Source organism: Mustela nigripes, chromosome 11 (genome assembly GCF_022355385.1).
Source record: "Mustela nigripes isolate SB6536 chromosome 11, MUSNIG.SB6536, whole genome shotgun sequence".
Taxonomy (NCBI): Eukaryota; Metazoa; Chordata; class Mammalia; order Carnivora; family Mustelidae; genus Mustela; species Mustela nigripes.
The window spans coordinates 29,895,125-29,914,322 of NC_081567.1; the positions used below are offsets into that span (position 1 = coordinate 29,895,125).

Below are 19,198 nucleotides of genomic sequence, written 5' to 3' on the forward strand. Positions count from 1 at the left end.
AGGGGGGGGGGAGAGAGCAAGCACAGGCAGACAGAATGGCAGGCAGAGGCAGAGGGAGAAGCAGGCTCCCTGCTGAGCAAGGAGCCTGATGTGGGACTCGATCCCAGGGCGCTGGGATCATGACCTGAGCTGAAGGCAGCTGCTTAACCAACTGAGCCACCCAGGCATCCCTGTAGTGATTTTTTGAAAAGAGAAAATTTGCAACCAATTTCAGTCCTTTTTTTCCTTTGGCCTACAGGAAGGACAAAGTGCTGGCTAGTGAGGGAAGCCGTGGTCTGGGAGATGGCACTGCCTAGTGTGCACCCTTTGTTTACCAAGGACAGGAGCTATAAACTTGAAGAAAATATTGAACTCTTCTTTGTGTGAGTTTGTGTATCTGTAAGATTGAAGGTGATGGAGAGAAGAGTCAGTGATTATTTTATATAGCTACATCCTCTATACGATACTTTGTGAATAAAGTAATAGTCTTCATGTCCGTAGCAGCTCAGTTAGAAAGCCGCTTGGCTGAAAGCACTTTAAGTATCATGTATGTTTCCTTAAAGAATTCTACACTAGGTATTGTATAACCTGGCCAACCAGTGGACACAGGCCTTCCTTTGCTTGTACTTTCTGTTCCTGTGGCATGGTGTTCTCACTATGGAAATGACTGTATACCTTTCCCACCAGGATATGAGCTGCTTTGTTCAGATAATATTTTGATTGAGTGCCTTGAGGCCCAGGTTTTATCCTCCTGCTCCTCCAGCTAGAACACCCTGCTTGACCACTGTTGTAGCTAAAAGGTTGAATGAATGACTATAATAAAGGCACTTGACCTTGAAATTGCTCAAGTGAGGGCAATTGGAGCAGTGAGATGTTAAGTTGCCTTGGATTCCTTCCCACCACCACTTCTGTTGCCTGGCCTTGCTGGTTTCTCAGACCAGAGTGTAGGCTTTGCTCACGACAGGACTGCGTGGGCCCCTGCCTAATGCACTCTTCTTTCTCTGCCTTTCTGCTGGCGTTTCACTGTCCCCTGACACTGGAATCCTAATGAGCTGAACTGAAATTTACATGGTACTTAAATGTTAACTTTGAAAATGCACTAAACCATTAACTAAGGATGCCATTTCTACTTCTTCTGCCACTGTTAGGAATTCTTAAACTCAGTTGACTATGGATCCTTGTGGCATTAGTTTTCTAAGGAACACCCTTTGGGAACTACAGTTGTAATGAATTTTTTATTTTATTAAAAAAAATTTTTTTAAAGATTTTATTTATTTATTTCACACACACACACACACACAGAGACCACAAGGAGGCAGAGAGGCAGGCAGAGAGAAAGAGGGGGAAGCAGGATCCCTGCTGAGCAGAGAGCCGGATGTGGGACTCAATCCCAGGACCCTGAGTCCAAGGCAGAAGCTTAACTCACTGAGCCACCCACGCATCCAATAGTGAATTTTTTAAAAGAGGAATTTATTAGTGGAGGAACTGCTAATTCCAGTCTAGGGTCGCCTACTCTGCTTGGTGGCGTCCGACAGAGCTGTGCTTTCCTGGTAGAATTGAGTCCGGGTGCATACAGAGCACTCTCTTCCATATCCTTATTCATGAATAAAACTTTTTCTGGAGCGCTTTTCTGTTAGCTTGTGAACTTTTATATAATATCAAGAAGTCCAGAGGGGAGGATTTTCTTATTCTGTAAGTGACAGACATTTTTAAAGGTACTGAGAAAACAGGGGACTGATTTCTTAGTTAAGTAAGGTTCATTCTGATATTTGGTTTTTTTCCTGAGTTCCTAGGTCTAATTCTTGAGAGTTTGGATTAGGCATGGGTTTAACAGTTCTCTGTGAATGAAGCAGGTTTCAGGATTACTTGTTTTTCTTGGATAATCACATTCATTGTCACTGTACTTGTAGAGGAAAATCTTTTCCTAGCTGTCTCTTTGAGTTCTGAGGCCCTCTGGGGACTAATTAGTACACATTAGAGTAAGTATGTTAGAAATTCCATGCTTTTTGTTCCTGTGCCCAAAACTGACTTCTTTGTGATGTTGCTGTCGTTACAGGAAGGATGTCCCCATGTTTCAGAGGAGATGTTTTTATTCCCCTTATGACTTACCTCTTAAGCCTTGTAAATGCTGCTAGAGAAAAATTAAGGCCAAAGGCACCCCCCCCACCCCGCACTTCAGGTTAGAGTCAGAAGCATGATTTACTGATCGAACAGACATTTGAAGATCTACTGTGTGCTCCAACTTTGAATAAAACTAGTTCCCCAACATGTAATACCACCAGATAGGATGGCAGACAGGTAAGCTTGCCTACAGGCAAGTCTGGGGACCGGTTTAGGCCAGGTTGTTGGAGTGTGGAAGCGGGTCATTAACATTAGATCACTGAGATCACTGACGCTCAGAGGAGATGGTGCTGGCCTGGGGAGGGTTTCCCAGGAGAATGAGGTGTTAGCCTTCAGGTAAGTGCAAGGAACTAGAGAGAAGATAAGAGAGGGACTGGGGAAAGCTAAAGGTATGCAGGAAGCTCAGAATCAAATTTAGCCATTTATAGATATTTTGATTCCTTGAACCTGTGAATTTTAAAAATAATGCTATCGTCACTTTCTGTTTTGTGATATTTTCTACCTTTGGAGGATTGTCCTTTTTAGGGTCTGTGTGTGTGTGTGTGTGTGTCCTCTTTCTTAAGGGTTTGCGCGTTTGATGTTTTTGAAGCTATAAGACTCTAGGCAAAGAACCAAAAACATTAAAATCTTTAAAAACTCTCAGGGATCACCTTCTATAATAAAGTCACAAGCTTATAGTGAAACAACTCCGCACCAAACCCAGTTCTGGTCTCTACTTGGCCACTTTTTATGTAAAGCTGAGTATGGTAAGCTGATACTAGGCTGAGCCTTCCCGGGAGTCAGGCCCTTTATCTGCATGATCCAGTCTTCCCTCTTCGAAGTAGAACTGTGAGTATGGCCTTGTGACTGTCTCTGGTGAGGAAACAGGCTGTGAGGAGGCTGTTAACTGGCTCGAGGTCACTGGGGTGGCTCCCCAGAGATGCCCGTGTTCTAATCACCAGAACCTATGAATATAGTACATCACATGGTTAGGGACAGTTGAGATTGTGTGACGAATTGCGTTGCTAATCAGCTGACTTTGAGAACGGGAGATCATCCTGGATTATCTGAGTGGTCCCGGCGTCATCGGGCGGATCCTTAAAATTGGAATCAAGAGGCAAAGAACAGTGTCAGAGAGACACAATTTGAGAAGGACTTGTCCAGCCCTTGCTGTCTTTGACGGTGGAGGGGGCCCCAAGCCAGAGAGCGCTGGCTGCCTGTGGAGATGGATTCTCCCCGGAGGCCTCCAGAGGGAACATGCCCTATGGACACCTTGATTTTAGTCCACTGAGGCCCGTTTTGGATTTATGACCTCCAGAACTGAGAGATAAACGTAGCTCTTTTAATCTACTAAATTTGTGGTAATTTGTGACAGCTGAGGTAGCAGACGAATGCAGTCCCATACCAGCAAATGAGGAGCTGGGATAGGAACCCAGGACCAGGTTTCTCCCGTTTACTGCTGTGTTCTCCACGGATGTGGGGCAGGGGACGGCGTGGTCATTCCTGCCTCCTGGCCTTTGCCCATGATATTGCTTTAACTAGATTGCCTTTACCTAGTTAATATCCACTTCCCTAATTTTCCAGTTTATAAATATTGTGCCGCTAATATAATGTCTGGCACATTATGGATGTCAGATGGAGATTTCCACGCCACTGGTCCTTTCCTGGAGCTCCTGCTGCACGAGGTGGCCATGGCCCCACTTAGCAGCTAGCATTGAACTTCATTAGTATCTTTCTCACAGGAAGTTCCCATAGGCTGGGACTGAGTCCCTTAATAAGTCATTTTAGTAGCTGGTGTCCTGTGTGACCATGGTCCACCCAGACCCTTTCCAACTGGTCTTCGGGTTCTCTCTCTGGAAGATAAGGGAGCTGTGCTCTGGTCGCCTCTAAAAGACACTTCAGTTTGAAAATGCACTGGTCCTTGGCTTATTTTTATAGGCCTGGGAGCTGAGAATTGCTTTTATATTTGTTAAGGGTTGTTTGCAAGAAAAAAAAAAAAGAGCGTGTTACCTTTGTGCTAGACCTTAAGAACAGCCTTAAATGGGGATGCAGGAGGGATTTGTAAACGGAGGGGTTTCTTTGCTGAAGTCTTTCCTTCCGTGAAGGTGTAAAAACAAAAAAAAATTTTCATCGAAATACACACAAGAGAAGTACTTGATCATTTTCATACTGTGCTTCGGTGAAATGGCGGGGAGTGTGAGGGATTTGCAGTCGTGTGGGTGTAGTGACCGTGCATGGTTAGCTCTGTGGTTTGTGTTCCCCTAAATGATGTATGGAACTACATTTCTCTCCTCCCTGATTCACAAGAAATTAAAAGTCCTAGTGAAGGAATTCTGTGTTTCCTTAGCATTTAGCAGTGTTGTGGCCGGGACCAGAATGTGCATGTTGTCTCTGTGGTGCCCAAATGCCAGAAAAGTCTCTGGATAATTGCTTTGTGCTTTATATTAAAAATTTTGAAAATACACAAACCTCAGAGTCACAGTTCTGGTAACAAAATGCAAGTAATTGCTATAGTTCGTGTGTTGGAAACAGACATTTCTGTGGTCTGTTACGTTTCTTTGAAGGTTTTTTTTTATCTGGGTGAATGTATTTAGTATTGGAAATGTGGGAAGTCATCCACTAAAGAATTACGAATCACTGCGTAATGCTAAGTACCATGGGATGGTTACCCTTTTTGTGGAATCGTGTTGTTTCCCTTTTTCTGCCTTGTCTAAAACTTAGGAAAGAAGAGCGGGAAAGCAGAAGTTTGTAAAAATGGCAGAGTATAGAGTAAAATGAGGATTGTTTTCAGGAGGGTGCCACGATGCAGGTTTGCTTTTTGGAAATGTCACTACTTCCCAGGGTAAAGAAGTGAAAGACGTTTTCCCAGGGCGTCCGGGGCTTCTTAGCCATGCTGATTAGAAGCCACATGACTTAACCCAGTGGTATTTAGTTTTGAAGTATCATGCTTTTTTTTTTAGTATATGTGCTGCCGAAGCAAGCACAAGTATCATGCTTTTTATTAGCAGTTCTCTTCATGAGTATTTTTCTTTCTTTTTTTTTTTTTTTTAAAGATTGTATTTATTTGACAGACGGAGATCACAAGCAGGCAGAGGCAGGCAGAGAGAGAGGAGGAAGCAGGCTCCCTGCTGAGCAGAGAGCCCGATGTGGGGCTCGATCCCAGGACTCTGAGATCATGACCTGAGCCGAAGGCAGAAGCTTAACCCACTGAGCCACCCAGGCGCCCCATGAGTATTTTTCTTGACCTGATTTTTATTTTTGTTCCCTGGTTTTTGAGAGATTAGCTCACACGGATGTCTCCTGGCTAGCACATGGCTAGTTCTGTTATAAAAATTTCCACACTGCTCAGCTGCACCATTTCTCATCATTCTTTCAGTATATCCTTGGCCGTCTTACTTTGCAGTATACCGAGTGCTGTTAGCTTCAGGACTCTGAGAGAGAATTAATTTCGGAAGCTCAGCAGTTTATACTTAGAGGCACAAGGTCTAGGGACCCACCTTTTCCTTTCTGAAGGAGAGGAGGCGACACACTTTTTTGTTTTTTATAAGTTTTATTTATTTATTTGACAGAGAGAGACAACAGTGAGAGAGGGAACAAGCGTGGGGAGTGGGAGAGGGGGAAGCAGGCTCCCCACAGAGCAGAGCACCTGATGTGGGACTCGATCCCAGGACCCTGGGATCAGGACCTGAGCCAAAGGCAGATGCTTAAGGACTGAGCCACCCAGGCGTACCACCCCCCACTCACATTAACAGTGCTCATTAGCTATATGTTGCTGGTGGCTACCATATAGGCCCGTGCAGCTACTGACATAGGCTTCATTATTCAAGTGTTCCAGGGTAAAGCAATTTTTTCTTGAGCTACTGAGTCTCCTGCACACACATCCCTGAGTTAAATGGTTTCAGATTGTGTTCCTGGTTATATGTTAGGTGGTGAGTGTGAGTTGTGTAATTTTGCTTCAGGCAAATTTATTATTTTTATTATTATCATTATTATTGGGTATTTTGGGTTTTTTTTTTTGTTTTTGAGAGAGGGAGAGCAGGGGAGAGTGTGTGCGCACATGTGCGAGCCAGGTCAGGGGGAGGGGTAGAGGGAGAGACTGATTCTTTTTTTTTTTTTTAAAGATTTTATTTATTTATTTGACACACAGAGATCACAAGTAGGCAGAGAGAGAGGGGGAACAGGCGGGCTCTCTGCTGAGCAGAGAACCCGATGCAGGACTCAATCCCACGATGCTGAGGTCATGACCTGAGCCGAAGGCAGAGGCTTAACCCATTGAGCCACCCAGGCGCCTGGAGAGACAGATTTTTAAGCAGACTCCATGCTGAATGTGGAACCCCACTCAGGGCTCCATCTTTTCACCTCATCCTAAATCGAGAGTTACATACTCAGCCGCCCAGGCGCCCTACAGTTGAAAATCTGTTCTCCTTCCTAACCAGAGAAACTATTGTTACTCTTTCTGGAATGTTTGAGAATGTTAACATTTTGCCTCCCAGAGGTAGTTGATATTGCCTTAGTATGTGTGTGTTTTATACCTCAACAGTAAACTGAAGTCTTGATGTTAAAAATTAAGTTTAAGCAAAATAAAATAGTCTGATATTAAAATGTTAAGCAAAAGCCCCAAAAGAAAAATCTTGATGTGAGCCAGAAAGAGAGCCAGATGCATCTGAGTAGAAACCAGATGGAATTTCAGATTCTTCCATCCTGGATGCGCCTTTGGTGGTTGCAATGAGGTGAACAGCGATGGCGCTGTACGGACAGTCAACAGAAGCTCTGGTACCGAGCGGGAGTGTGGGAAGCAGGGGTGGAGCTTTTGGTTAGTGGTGGAGAAGAACCTCACTCTCAAAGACAGCCAGGGGTGAACTATGCATTAGTACAGAAAGTAGATAAGATTAAGATCGGAGCAAGCATCTTTGTTATTTAGAGCACACAAGTAGTGACATTCTGCTGTGATGCCGTGATGCCCTGCGGGCATAGATGGTGGCCACATATGTGGTGGACTGCCGTGTTGTGGAGGGACCCAGGTCCCAGGGCTCAGCACTTTTTCCAGCAAATGGCCAATACGCCAGTGTTCATGCTGTGCTCAACTCGCCCTTGTTAGTTTCCCGTCTGACCAGCTACAGAAACTGGCTATAACTGCTGCCTTTCCCCTGAGGTTCTCTCCTGGTCTTGGTACCTTAGGCAGCGGTCTTTGTAACTCTTTTCACTGGATGGTGAATAGACACTTGTAACTGGCCAGTTACCTGGCTAACAAGAGTTTATTGAGATTTAAAAAAAAAAATTTTAATTGAACAGGATCACATATGTCTTTGTTGGACCTTACTTTGGTGGGGAAGGGGGGAAAGACATTATTCTAAATTTATTTTAATTTTTATTTAGTTTTTTTTTTTTAAGATTTTTATTTATCAGAGAGAAGAGAGAGCGAGAGCACAGAGATAGGGGCAGTGGCAGGCAGAGGGAGAAGCAGGCTCCCTGCTGAGCAAGGGGCCCAGTGCGGGACCCAATCCCAGGACTCGGGGATCATGACCGGGCTGAAGGCAGATGTTTAGCTGACTGAGCCACCCAGTCGTCCCCCAAATTTATTTTTAATTCAACAAATTCAAAGTCCTTAATTAAAATGTTGAAGATTTATTACTTTTAGGATTAAATTATTCATTTTAGAAATGGCAGAGGCCCCTACTGTAGAAAGCCTTGGAGCCCCGCTTACCAGAGAATGTTCTGGATGTGGAGGTGAGAGGTGTTATTTTTTGTGTCTTTCTTACAGTATAAACTTGCTCTGCTAATTCAAGTACCCCTTGTACACATGACAGTGCAAATTTAAGTGGCTTCTTCTAGCGAGATTTCCGCTACATGCAGGAACTTAAAATAGATGTGTGAATTTCGTAGATACCTCTGTATGTGAAAAGTAAAGTTTTAAAATTGTGATGTGTTTGGGCATGTTCGAATCCACTGTGTGCAGCAGGCTGTCCATTCTTAATGTAGTTAAACAGGTTTTTGAACGAGCCCTTTCAACTTTTGGATCAGCCTGTCACTTTTTATTTTCTGCTCTGATAAGTCATGTTGGTGACATTGGCCAACTGTCAAATGCATTTCCTCACTGGCTGCTTTTCCTTCTCCTCCTCTCTTTTTAGCGGTGGCCGTCCACCAAGATTCAGCCTTCTTCTGGAGAGTGGTGCCTTCGAACCCTGTATTATGTCCTGCTATTTTTTCTGACGGCTTTGGGATCTGAACTTACATGTTATACCGTTTTTTAAAATTCAAATTTTTTTTTAAAGATTTTATTTATTTATTTGACAGACAGAGATCGCAAGTAGGCAGAGAGGCAGGCAGAGAGAGAGAGAGGAGGAAGCAGGCTCCCTGCTGAGCAGAGCGCCCGATTCGGGGCTCGATCCCAGGACCCTGGGATCATGACCCGAGCCGAAGGCAGCGGCTTAACCACTGAGCCACCCAGGTGCCTCTAAAATTCAAATTTTGAGCTGATTTTATACTTGTAGAAAAGTTGCAGAAATAGGACAGGGATTTCCTCCGTTTTCTTCCTTCACCTCACTTCCCCCAGTGTTAAGATGTTGTGTAACCAACCGTTGGTGACGGTACTTTGGTCAAAACTAAGACATTACCATCCGTACAGTATCATTAACTGAACCACAGGCCTTGTTTGAATTTTGCCAGTGTCTTCACTAATGTGTTTCTTTTCTGTTCCAGTCTGGGATCCCACATCACATATAGTTATTTTTTTTCCTTCCTTAGTCTCCTCCGACTGGTGACAACTCTGTAGTCTTCCCATGTTTTGCGTGATCTTGACATTTTGCAGGAAGGCTGGTCATTGTTCACTTTGTTTCTCAAAGAGCTCCAGCTTTTGCCATTAGGAGCGTCTTGGGTCGGCTCCTATATCCTTTGAAGATGCTCCGTCCATTATTGTGACACTGAGGTGTGCCCGTCTCCTTTTGTACTTCCCTTGCCCCACCTCTGGAATCAGCCTCTTCTCCAGGGAGCCCTGGTTTCTTTTATGGAGGAAAGGCATGTAGAAGCCAAGATCAGGGTGCTGGGTGTGCTGGTTGGTGTCAGGTGTTATGACTTGTAGGCCCCTTGAGCAGGTAGAGCCAGGACATGTATGTATTTACACCCACACGTAGACATAGGTGAGTAGCTGTCTTTCTGTTATCGGTGTGTATGTGCGTGAAAAGCCCTAAGTTTATATTAATTTCCTCTGATTCCAGTCTAACACCAGCATGTAGCTTTCCTCTTGTAATGTGTAACTTTTTCCACCCAGCCCTGAGAATCTGGCTCTCATTGTCCTTAGTTTTACTATTCTCAGTCAAGATACTGTTCCAGTTACTCAGCTCTTTCTCTGCACCCCTCCAGCCCTCCTCTGTGGTGCGATTCCACATTAGGCTCCCCCACATCTTGGTTGGTTTAATGATTTTGGTTTGTGAGTTTGTGATGGATGTGAAACATCGCTGAAGCTCTGGGAGCCTCCATAGGAAAAGGTGTCCCCGGAGGAGAGTCAGAGTCAGGCTGCCTCACCCCTGTTCTTCCGGCCCCATTTCCTCTCCTCTCCCGTCTTTGCCCCTGCCCCCATGTGTAACCAGTCTCTGTTGTTTCTAGCTTATCCTTCCTGTGTTTCTTTGGTTTTGTGTCCTATTAAACTAGTTGGATTTGAATGAAAGGTGGTGTCGGGTCGCCACACTGCGCCCTCCCCGCCGGCCGCTCCCCCGAGAGCAAGGTGACACCCCTGCTGCAGAGTGGGGCTCGGAGGACGAAGCTGGGAGCTTGGTGTGTTCTGTACCTTCGTAGTTTATATTTGGGCTACTTGGATAGAACTTGTTACATCTAAACTGTAACCGGTATCTTATTTAACATCTAATAAAACAGAATGAAGCTAAGAAAGAAGCTACCGTTTCCTATATCATCTTACCCACTCGCCTCTATTACTAGATATTTAATCAGTTTTTAGCTACACATACTACAGCTGCTCCGTGAGGGAAAGACTTAAGGATAAGGTCACTTTTGATCTCTATCCCCCACACAAAACTATTTTTATTATCCTTTCAGGGTCCTTATACTTTTTTTTAAAAATACATGCCTGTAGGAAAAAAAAGTATGTTGTTTTATAAGATGTGAGTTGTTTTTCTTTTTTTTAACATAAAAAGATACACTTTACCTTTCTTTAGTGTGCTTTTCCCCTCACATGTGTCAGTAGTACACATGTGTCAGTAGTACACATGTGTCAGTAGTACACATGTGTCAGTAGTCATGTCCCCTCACATGTCAAATAGTAGCCCCACTCTACTGTTTTGAACACCTGCAGAGTGTTTCTTGGTGACTGCCCATACAGGTGACCTTGGGCACACAGGCACGGACTCGCGGTGGGATTTGGGGCCGCAGTCTCGGCCTCCGTCTCACTGTGAGCATGCAACCCCTTGCTCCCCTGAGTGGCTGTCACTTTACATGTCCCACCAGCATCATGTCAGAGCGTCCTTTCTCTGCTGGTCACCTATAGTTGGTATTTCCTGTGTCTCAAATTGGGGGCAGTTTGAGGTAAAGAGGGGTATTGTTTTAATTTGCTTTCTTCTGAAATAGGGTGGTTGAGTGTATTTTCATGTAATTATTAGCCTTTTACTTTTTGTCTGTGGTTTGCGCATTTTTAACTGCTTTCTTTTTCTTATTAATTTTTGTGAGTTCTTTATACATTATAGGTTCATTCATTTAACCAATATTGATTGATCTCTTAGATGCCTGGCCACTGCGATAGGTGCTGGGGTAGTAGCAATAAATAAGGTTTCTAACTTCACAGAAGTTAAGAGGAAGTTGGACCAAAGAAAATTAAAATAAATCAACAAGATTATGTAGATACTAATAAGTGTTGTTAAAAAATAGAGTAAAGGTAGAGAGAGTGCTTGAGCGGAGGGGAAGCCCCAGTTCCCCCTTATGGACTTTGTCCTCGGAGTATTTGCCTTAAGGGTGAGGTGGTCAGGGAAGGCTTCTTGGAGAAGGTGGGGCTGGAGCTGAGGTCTGAATGGTGAGGAGCCAGCGGTGGAAGTGTCCAGACAGAACAACATACCCCTAGGCTCCACGGTGAGGCAAATGAGAGAGGGCCGGGGTCACAGGAGATGAGGTCAGATCATCGTAGGCAGATACGGTGTTCGGGGCTGTCAGGATATGTGAGGTCTGTTCCCGGAGGAGGGTTCTCCAGCTCCTCCTTTTCTGCCTAGGCTAGGTGAACAAAAGGAGCTTTGCTCTGGGGATTTGTGCATCAAGACTTGACCATTGCATTTTGTGGTTGTTTTAAGGCATAGGCTTTTTCTTTAATAAAGGCAAATTTTCTGTTTCAGATTACCTAGGAACAATACGATTTGGGGTTATCACAAATAAACATCTTGCGAAACTGGTATCCTTAGTACAATCTGGAAGTGTGTATTTACATAGACATTTCAACACATCACTTGTAAGTATTTTGAAATCACATTTATATTAGTGCAGTGGGTCTTAACCTTGTTTAGGTCATGGACTTCTTTGAGAATTGGATAAGATCTATGGGCACTCTCCCTAGGAAAGTGTATGTGATTTTTATATGCAAACTGAGAGTTCCTGCAACCTCACACTAGAGCCTGCGTCCCCGTGTGCAAACCCATGCATCAGAGGGCTCTCAGATGTAACATCCAGCGATTCTTTGTTTTTATTCTTCGACTTTGGTGCAGCCTTGTTTGTTTTCCTCCTCGGATGAAATCGCAGGATGATTCTGTTGGAGAATTGTTACTCTGGGCATAATGTTCTCAGAGGTGAAACTTCCATTAGGCGATGTTCTTCGTTCATCTGTACCATTCATCAGGAGTAATCATGTGGTATGCTCTTCTCCTTAGCTGATGAAACGGATTTTGAGGTTCTTGTTAAGTCACAGTGTGAAGCTGATGGCTTCTCACCCCAGAGAGCCTTGGTTTTCCATTGTCTTTGCTCCCTGATTTCATTTGCTTTCAGTGAAGCAGCCCCAGCTCAGCTCTTTCTGAGCGCTGACCTGTGCCCCGCGGAGCCCTTTGCCTCTGTTATATTGCTGCTGCTTCAATCCTGTCACTGAGTTTATTTTTTTAAGTATATTCTGTCTCTAATGTCACTGACAGTGTGTGTGACTTATAGGTTTAGTGAAGACCAGTATCTGTGTACCCAGCCCACTGAACCTGGGCTCCCCTTGACTCGACGTGCAAGTTTCATGCCTGTGGGAGGACTGTTAGGCCCTCTCCGGGGCACCACTTTGGTTGCCAGTCCCCCTGGCTTCTGCAAATCCCTAGGAGCCCAGATGCTATGCTGTATTTCACGTCATTTGTACTCCAGCAGTCAGATGTATTTTTGTGTTTTCCAAATAGAAATGTGTTTATGATGTCTGAGTTTGTTTTTTCAAACTCCTGTGGTCCCCACTTTGAGAGTCCCTGCTTCGCTGGTTTCTCTGCCACCCGCCCATCCTCCTCGTGCCCCTGAGCTGCTTCTTACTTCCTCTGTTTTCACTGCTGGTCTTTTTCCTCCATCCTCCTCCTGTAGCATGCTGCACAATCAACATACATCATATGGGTTTAGAGGGGAGGGCACTGAGGAAGGAGCATAAAACAGAGAGAAAGCTGGGGCTGTGGGAAAGGCCCTGGCAGACGCACTGGGCTTACTGCTTCAGGTCTGTAGTTCTGAAGGTTGGTGGTTGATTTAGCAGAATTCCTTTTAATAGTTTTTTTTTTTAAGATTTTATTTATTTGATACAGAGAGAGAGATCACAGATGGACAGAGAGGCAGGCAGAGAGAGGGGAAGGCAGGCTCCCTGTTGAGCAGAGAGCCCGATGTGGGGCTCAATCCCAGGACCCTGAGATCATGATCTGAGCCCAAGGTAGAGACTTAACCCACTGAGCCACCCAGGTGCCCCAGAATTCCTTTTATCAAATGAAATACTATTGGGATTCCAGTATTTTAACAAATAAAACCGGTGGACATCCTTGTCACGAGGCAATTTAATTCTCAGTTTTGGAGAGTATAAAAGATCTCATTTTGTGGAACCATCCAACGCACTTTTTTGGGGGAGTTTCATTTGAAACCCAGTGAGCCATATTGGAATTTCCAAACATAATTTTATGTTGACCTACTTTAAACAGAGCACAAAATCTACGTGTCTCTTTGCTTCATTCCATACACGTAAGGGTGATCTGTGGCTTTGTACAAGTTCTAGGTCATGCGTGGATTCATTCAAGTATTTGTTGAGTTCTGCTGTGTGACAGGTGTTCTTCTAGTCACTGGGGTACAGGTGGCTGGAAGATGCAGATACAAAGCTCTGCCCTAAGGAGTATCTTCTCCCACCATTATGAGCCAAGTTTTGAGGAACCAGTGTAACAATCTAAATTATCCTCAACTTTATAACTTCCATTCCCTTGGGTATTCATTGATCCTTTTACAATAATTCTTTTGTAAGAACCCAGTAAAATGTAATAGTTCCCCTTGGCCAGGGTGGAAGAGGCCACTTTTGCCAGCAGCAGATCTGGAGAGTTCTCCCTTGGTTGAGGCGTCTGCTGAAGGGAGCTGGAGGGCTCTGTGACCTGAGAGTCGCCCCTCTGAGCTGCCCGTGCTCTTTGCAGCCACTTAGGAGGAAACGCTGACTGGAGGAGCCGGGGCAGGTCACAGCCTGGAGTCGTCTTGTGTGCACCTGGGCGGCAGTGGGGTGGTTGGGGCCTCTTGAGCCTGCCCTGCCTTCAGCCCTCCCTGTGTTGTCCTCTGCAGGTCTTTCCCAGGGAGGTGGTCAGCTACACCGCAGAGAACATCCATAAGTGGGCCTTAGAAAATCGAGAGGCGCTCCTCCGATGGCTGCGGCCACACGGCGGCAAGAGCCTCCTGCTGAACAATGAACTGAAGAAGGGGCCTGCGCTTCTTGTGTTTGTACCTTTCAATCCTTTAGCCGAAAGCCACCCTTTAATAGATGAGGTAAGAGTCCTGATGTTAAAAGGTATCTCCTAGGGAGCAGGTAAACCTCATGAACTTGGATGTCTCACTCCACGTTCAGAGTGATTTCTACCAGGATCCAAGAGCCTGCGAGGAGTGGCAGCTGCCTTTCTGTGGCGTTACTCCTTCCTCCCATAAATGGGCAGGAGAAGAGTGTGTGCCACAGATGGGATCCACTGCCGCCTCGCTGGCCACATTGACTGACAGCTGCTCGGGTCTGGGGGAGTCGGCGCAAACAGGCATGACCATCCTGTGCCTCCCCAGGGTAGGACCAGATGTCTCTTGTCCCGCCATGACCCACTGGGGGAGTAGGATAGAGGGGATGGAGAGCAGCACAGGCAGGGTTCAACGTGGCGTTGGAGACGCCGTTGTCAGGTGGGGGTGCCTGACGGCAAGCCCTGGCCGAGCTCAGCCCTCAGCCGGCAGCCAGGGAACAACAGTGGGGATACTGGGCTCCCTTGTTTCTCTAAGCCTTTCCCGTGGTGAAGATAAGCAGAGCAGTTTCCAGAGCCAGAGCTGTCGGGAGTCTGCCCCTCCCTCCTGCTTTTCCGCCGGGTGGACTCACTCTCTCCGGTGTGAGTTTGTTTTATATGCGGATCATTTGGAGGCACTTAGAGAGAGTAATAACAATTACCAGAGTGTGCCTGGGATTGCTAAATTGGATTTACTGGGGGGGTTTATTTTTTCCTTCCCTCAAGGATCCCTTAATGGGCCCAAACCAATTTCGGACAGCCATTGTAGCACTGGCCCGGCTAACCAGACGCGGCCTCTCCCCGGGCCTCTCTGCCTCAGCCTGGTGGTCTGCCTGGAGGCGACAGGGGCTCGGGGATCTTTTCCAGCCAGGCCCCTGACTTTGATACTCCGGAGCCTCATTGTGAAAGTTGTTATCCCTGCTGCTACCCTGGCTTCAAGGAAGAAAGGAGAGAAATGAAATGGCTTTTGTTTCTTTTCCTCTGATTAGGGAGGACTTGAAGTAATAAGACTTATTTCCTGAAGAAAATCTTCACTACGCAAATATTTTATGAACTAAGACACTCTCCAAATTTCCTAGGCTTTTACTGCATCTACTCTTAAGCACCTTAAGGCTCTTTATAGGAAAGGTGGGGTTTTCATCCAAGGCACAGCTACAGTTTGGGGTTTTTACTTTGACTTTTAAACTTTCTTTGTGGAGAATTCTGTCTTGTCTAATTTGGGCAAGTCAGGGACCTGGGTGGGGTAGTGTTTTGTGACTGGAGCCCAGTTCCCCTGTTTAGGGGGTTGTTGGATTTGGGCCTCTGGCAGGAGGACACTAGCTTTCCTGCCTTTTTCCCTGGCTTAGCGTCTCTCTTCTCTGCCCTAACCCCTCCATCTCTGGCCAGGCCTCCTCCTTCTTCTTCTTCTTCTTCTTTTGTTAAATCACTTTGTTCCTGTATCTCCTTTCCTCTGAGCTCAGAGTGTCCCTGCAAGATGAGTGGATTCCCCTAACCTCGCTGTGTGGTTGAGATTGTTGAAAACCAGATGGCATCTCAGCAGATTATGAATTACGTAGCCAAGTAAAGTGTTCTGTGCAGTACATTTCCCTCTTCCTTTCAGGTCATTTTAGCAAGTGTTTATGGAGCACTGTGTCAGGGAGCTGTGGGTGAGAAAGATGGAGAAGATGCAGCCTTACTCTCACAGTCTCAGGGGCTTGTTCAGGAGGGCGGCAGCGGCTTGCTTTTAATTAATGCAAGGTGGAGGAAGGTCAGCCCCGGACCCCACTCAGGAGGAATTGGAGGAGAGAGGGCTGTGTCCCAGAAAGCTAAGGGCAGCCAGGGGTGAGATTAGGAGAGGCTGTGGGCGGGGCAGGTATGGGGGACAGACTTTCAGGGTGGCCAGGATGTGGATGGGTTGAGGGAAACATAAGGGAAGGCATAGCCTGAGCAGAGGCACAGCGGTGGGGAGGTTCCTGCAAGTTTGGGGTTAGGAAGTAGTGTGGGTTGCGTAGCCCCCAGAGGGGCCGCCTGGAGAAGACCCAGATTGGAAGCCTGAACAGGAGAGGCGGTTGAGTGTGACTTTGAGGACTTCAGGGTTAATCGTGGCTAGCACAGTCACACTGACAGAGGAGAGATGTCAGCTGAGCTGTGTGTTCCCATGATTCACGTTTTCCAGGCAGCACTGCTCCAGGAGTGTGGGAAGTAGTAAAGTCTGGAACTTGGGCGCTGGTGGGGATGGGAAGTGGGGTGTGTGAGCAGAGAGGTAAGGAAACCCTCAGGCTTGTGTTGCCTAAACACCGCACCTGGACATTCCCAGGCTGGGTTCTGAACTCATCAGCTCCTCAACCACAGAAGAGTTTATGCTTTAAGCCTTTTTCCCATGCCCACCTGGAGGCCCACTGCGGCAGGCGGTTGAGGAAGCTGACATGGTGGAGAGAGGTCAGTATCACATGAGGTTAGTAGCACTGGAGCTTGCCAGGCAATGGGTTTTGAGGCAGCCATAGTGGGGAGTGTGGCGGGGACCAACCAGAGGACAGCTGTGTGCAGGCTCCACTGTGAGCCCCAGTCTGAGCCCAGCAGCTGCTGACACACGCACGCCCCTCACCCATGGGAGACCACAGTGTCAGGCCACTGAAGCGTGCGTCCCTGCAGAGCTGCTCCCTGCGGCCAGTGAGGAGTCCGTGTGCCTCTCGCAGCGCTGCTCTGAGGCGCTCACGGTGCGCGAGCCTCGTGGGCAAAGTCATGGTTGTCTTGTTCTGACTTATAAATTTGTCTGATGAAAGAAGATGGAAGAAAGCATTTACAGCACATTTAAAATTATGTGCCAGATTTTCCTTATTAGTTCATGGGAGATGAAGTATGGCCTCAGGCGATTCACATGTGAAGATGAAACTGGACTCCCCTTTCCACAACTGCCCAGTGTGTGAAAGAGGCATAAAAGTAAAAACCAGTTCAGTTTATAGGAGAAAAATAAGAATTCCTTACATTTTAAGAGCATTACTCTATACAAAATAGTTTCTTCAATTAAAAATATCCTTTATATGGCTTCTTTGCTTATGAGCAATGTTGTGACAAGAGCTGAGAAGACCTTTTAAGGACTCCTGCTGCTGTAAATATACTCCTACTTGGACTTTTTGTAAAAAAAAAAAAATTGCATAAATACTTTAATTTTTTGGGATTTTGCGGGGGGGCAGGGGGCATGGTAATCCATGGTGTCTTCGGGTGTCAGGCAGTGCCCAGATGGGGCCAGAGGGCCGCTGGGCTCCTGTGAATCATACGGGCTTGACCTTGTGAGTGTGGTGTGCTGTCAGAGCCTTAGCCACAAAGGCCTGAGATGTTTTTGTGGCGGGGGGTGGGGGAGAGGAAAGAAGATGAAACACTGGTTTATCTTCTTAAGTGGTCTTTTTTTATGTCTGAGAACTATTCTGTTCATTTTTCTGTACAAAGGCATATGTTTTGAATTAACAATTTCTATGAATACCATATATAGAATTGGGATTTTTTTTAAATTGGAAAAGTACTCATTAAATGGCTTTGCGCGCACGCACGCGTATACACACACACACACACTTTCATGAAACAAAATCCCGAGTGACTTAACACCTTTTAAATAAGTGGCAAGATTTGATCCAAGTTAGCACGTGATTCTGTTTGAGAGAGTAGATGGAGTAAATGCCTTTGGATTATAATGACTTGCTTGTTTTTCTTATGAACCTGGGGAGGGTAGTAAAAGGTGTTCAGTTTGGAAACAGAATGAAATGTGAATCTCATCAGGCTGATACTGACCTGAGGGGAAAGCTGTTACTCTCCCCAGGACGTGGGGATGTGTATGTTACCCCGAGATGCCATTCATTCCCCAGATCTTGGGCATTTGTTCTGTCCCTGGCTCTGGGGAGAACAGGAGAAATCCAGCAGGGTCCCAACCCATGAAGGTCTCTAAGCTTGTTGGGGGGAGGGCCGTCTCAGCAGACACTTGTGAGACTGTGGGAAGGAAGGGCTTTGGGGCCTTGAAGATACAGAGCAGAGCTCCCAGGTGAGGTAGGGTGCAGGGGCATTAGCTCTCCTGAAGCAGCCACCCTGCTGCTCGGCCTGGGGGCAGTACTGAGGTGTGTCGGATGGAGGAGGTCCTGGCCAGGCCTGCTCTAAAGAGGATGGGACGACACCGGAAAGGCAGATGCAGGCCAGACTGTGTCAAGTTGTATCATCCGGGTAGTAGGGAGCCATCGAATGTCATTCGGCAGAAGAGTGCTGTGCTTAGGGTGGTAATTTTATTTTATTTTATTTTATTTTATTTTTTAAAGGTTTTATTTATTTATTTGACAGGCGGAGATCACAAGTAGGCAGAGAGGCAGGCAAAGGGTGGGGGAAGCAGGCTCCCTGCTGCCCGATGCGGGGCTCTATCTGAGGTCCCTGGGATCATGACCTGAGCCGAAGGCAGAGGCTCAACCCACTAAGCCACCCAGGTGCCCCTAGGGTGGTAATTTTAAAATCAGTAGTGACAGTGTGGAGGCCAAGCAAGCAGGGGAGAGCATGCTGTGGTATTCTGTGACAACTGAAGGCCTGAACTGAGGCCGTGGGGACTCGAAGGAAGGGGCGGGCTTTGTTGCTGAAGTGGTGGGCTTGAGGGTTAGCCGTTCCCACTCTGTGATGCTGATTTCTACAGCATCTTCACTCGGGTGAAGGAGTTTGCCACAATTGTTGATGTGAAAGAAGAGTCTCACTATATCTTGGATCCAAAACAAGCCCTTAGGAAGCTCACCCTAGGTACTGTGGGCAGTTTCCTTCCCCAAACATAACAAGTATTGCTTAACTTAATACCAGTAACTTTTATCGAGGGATCTCAGTACCTTTAGTCTTGGGGGGATGTCAGTTCTGTAGCTCACTTGAAATCTTTAGACTGTATTTGGTGACTATGATGGGGGAAGGCAGGATGGATGAGTGTGGTTTGGAGCAAGTTGAATTTGAAGCCTCCTGTGAGGTGGGTGTTTATTTGGAAACAGGATTGCTTGAAATACTGTGACCTACTCATTAGGTGTTTGGGACGTGTTCAGACTGTTAGTGAAGGTGAAGAAAGAAGACATCATCCCTGTGGGAGAGTTACAAAGCTCTGAAGGCAAATGCACTCACCTGGGAGCTGAGATTTAAAATGTGTCCCTGGCCCCTCAGCCTCGAGGTACGTCACAGGGGGAGCTTGGCTCTTGTCTCGT

At 46.3% G+C, this 19,198-nt stretch overlaps 1 protein-coding gene across 3 annotated transcripts in view; it reads left to right on the forward strand.

Annotated features, from left to right (window-relative positions):
* The window catches only part of TXNDC11 (thioredoxin domain containing 11), a 61,091-nt gene that overhangs the window by 29,112 nt on the left and 12,781 nt on the right, over nucleotides 1-19,198 (forward strand). For 2 of the 3 annotated variants that reach the window (XM_059415304.1, XM_059415305.1), the window contains 2 exons: nucleotides 11,409-11,521; nucleotides 13,822-14,022. In XM_059415304.1, the coding sequence (XP_059271287.1) occupies nucleotides 11,409-11,521; nucleotides 13,822-14,022 (314 nt within the window). Of the gene's footprint in view, nucleotides 1-11,408; nucleotides 11,522-13,821; nucleotides 14,023-18,918; nucleotides 19,165-19,198 lie in introns of those variants that run through there. The other variant, XM_059415306.1, reaches the window with a different exon arrangement.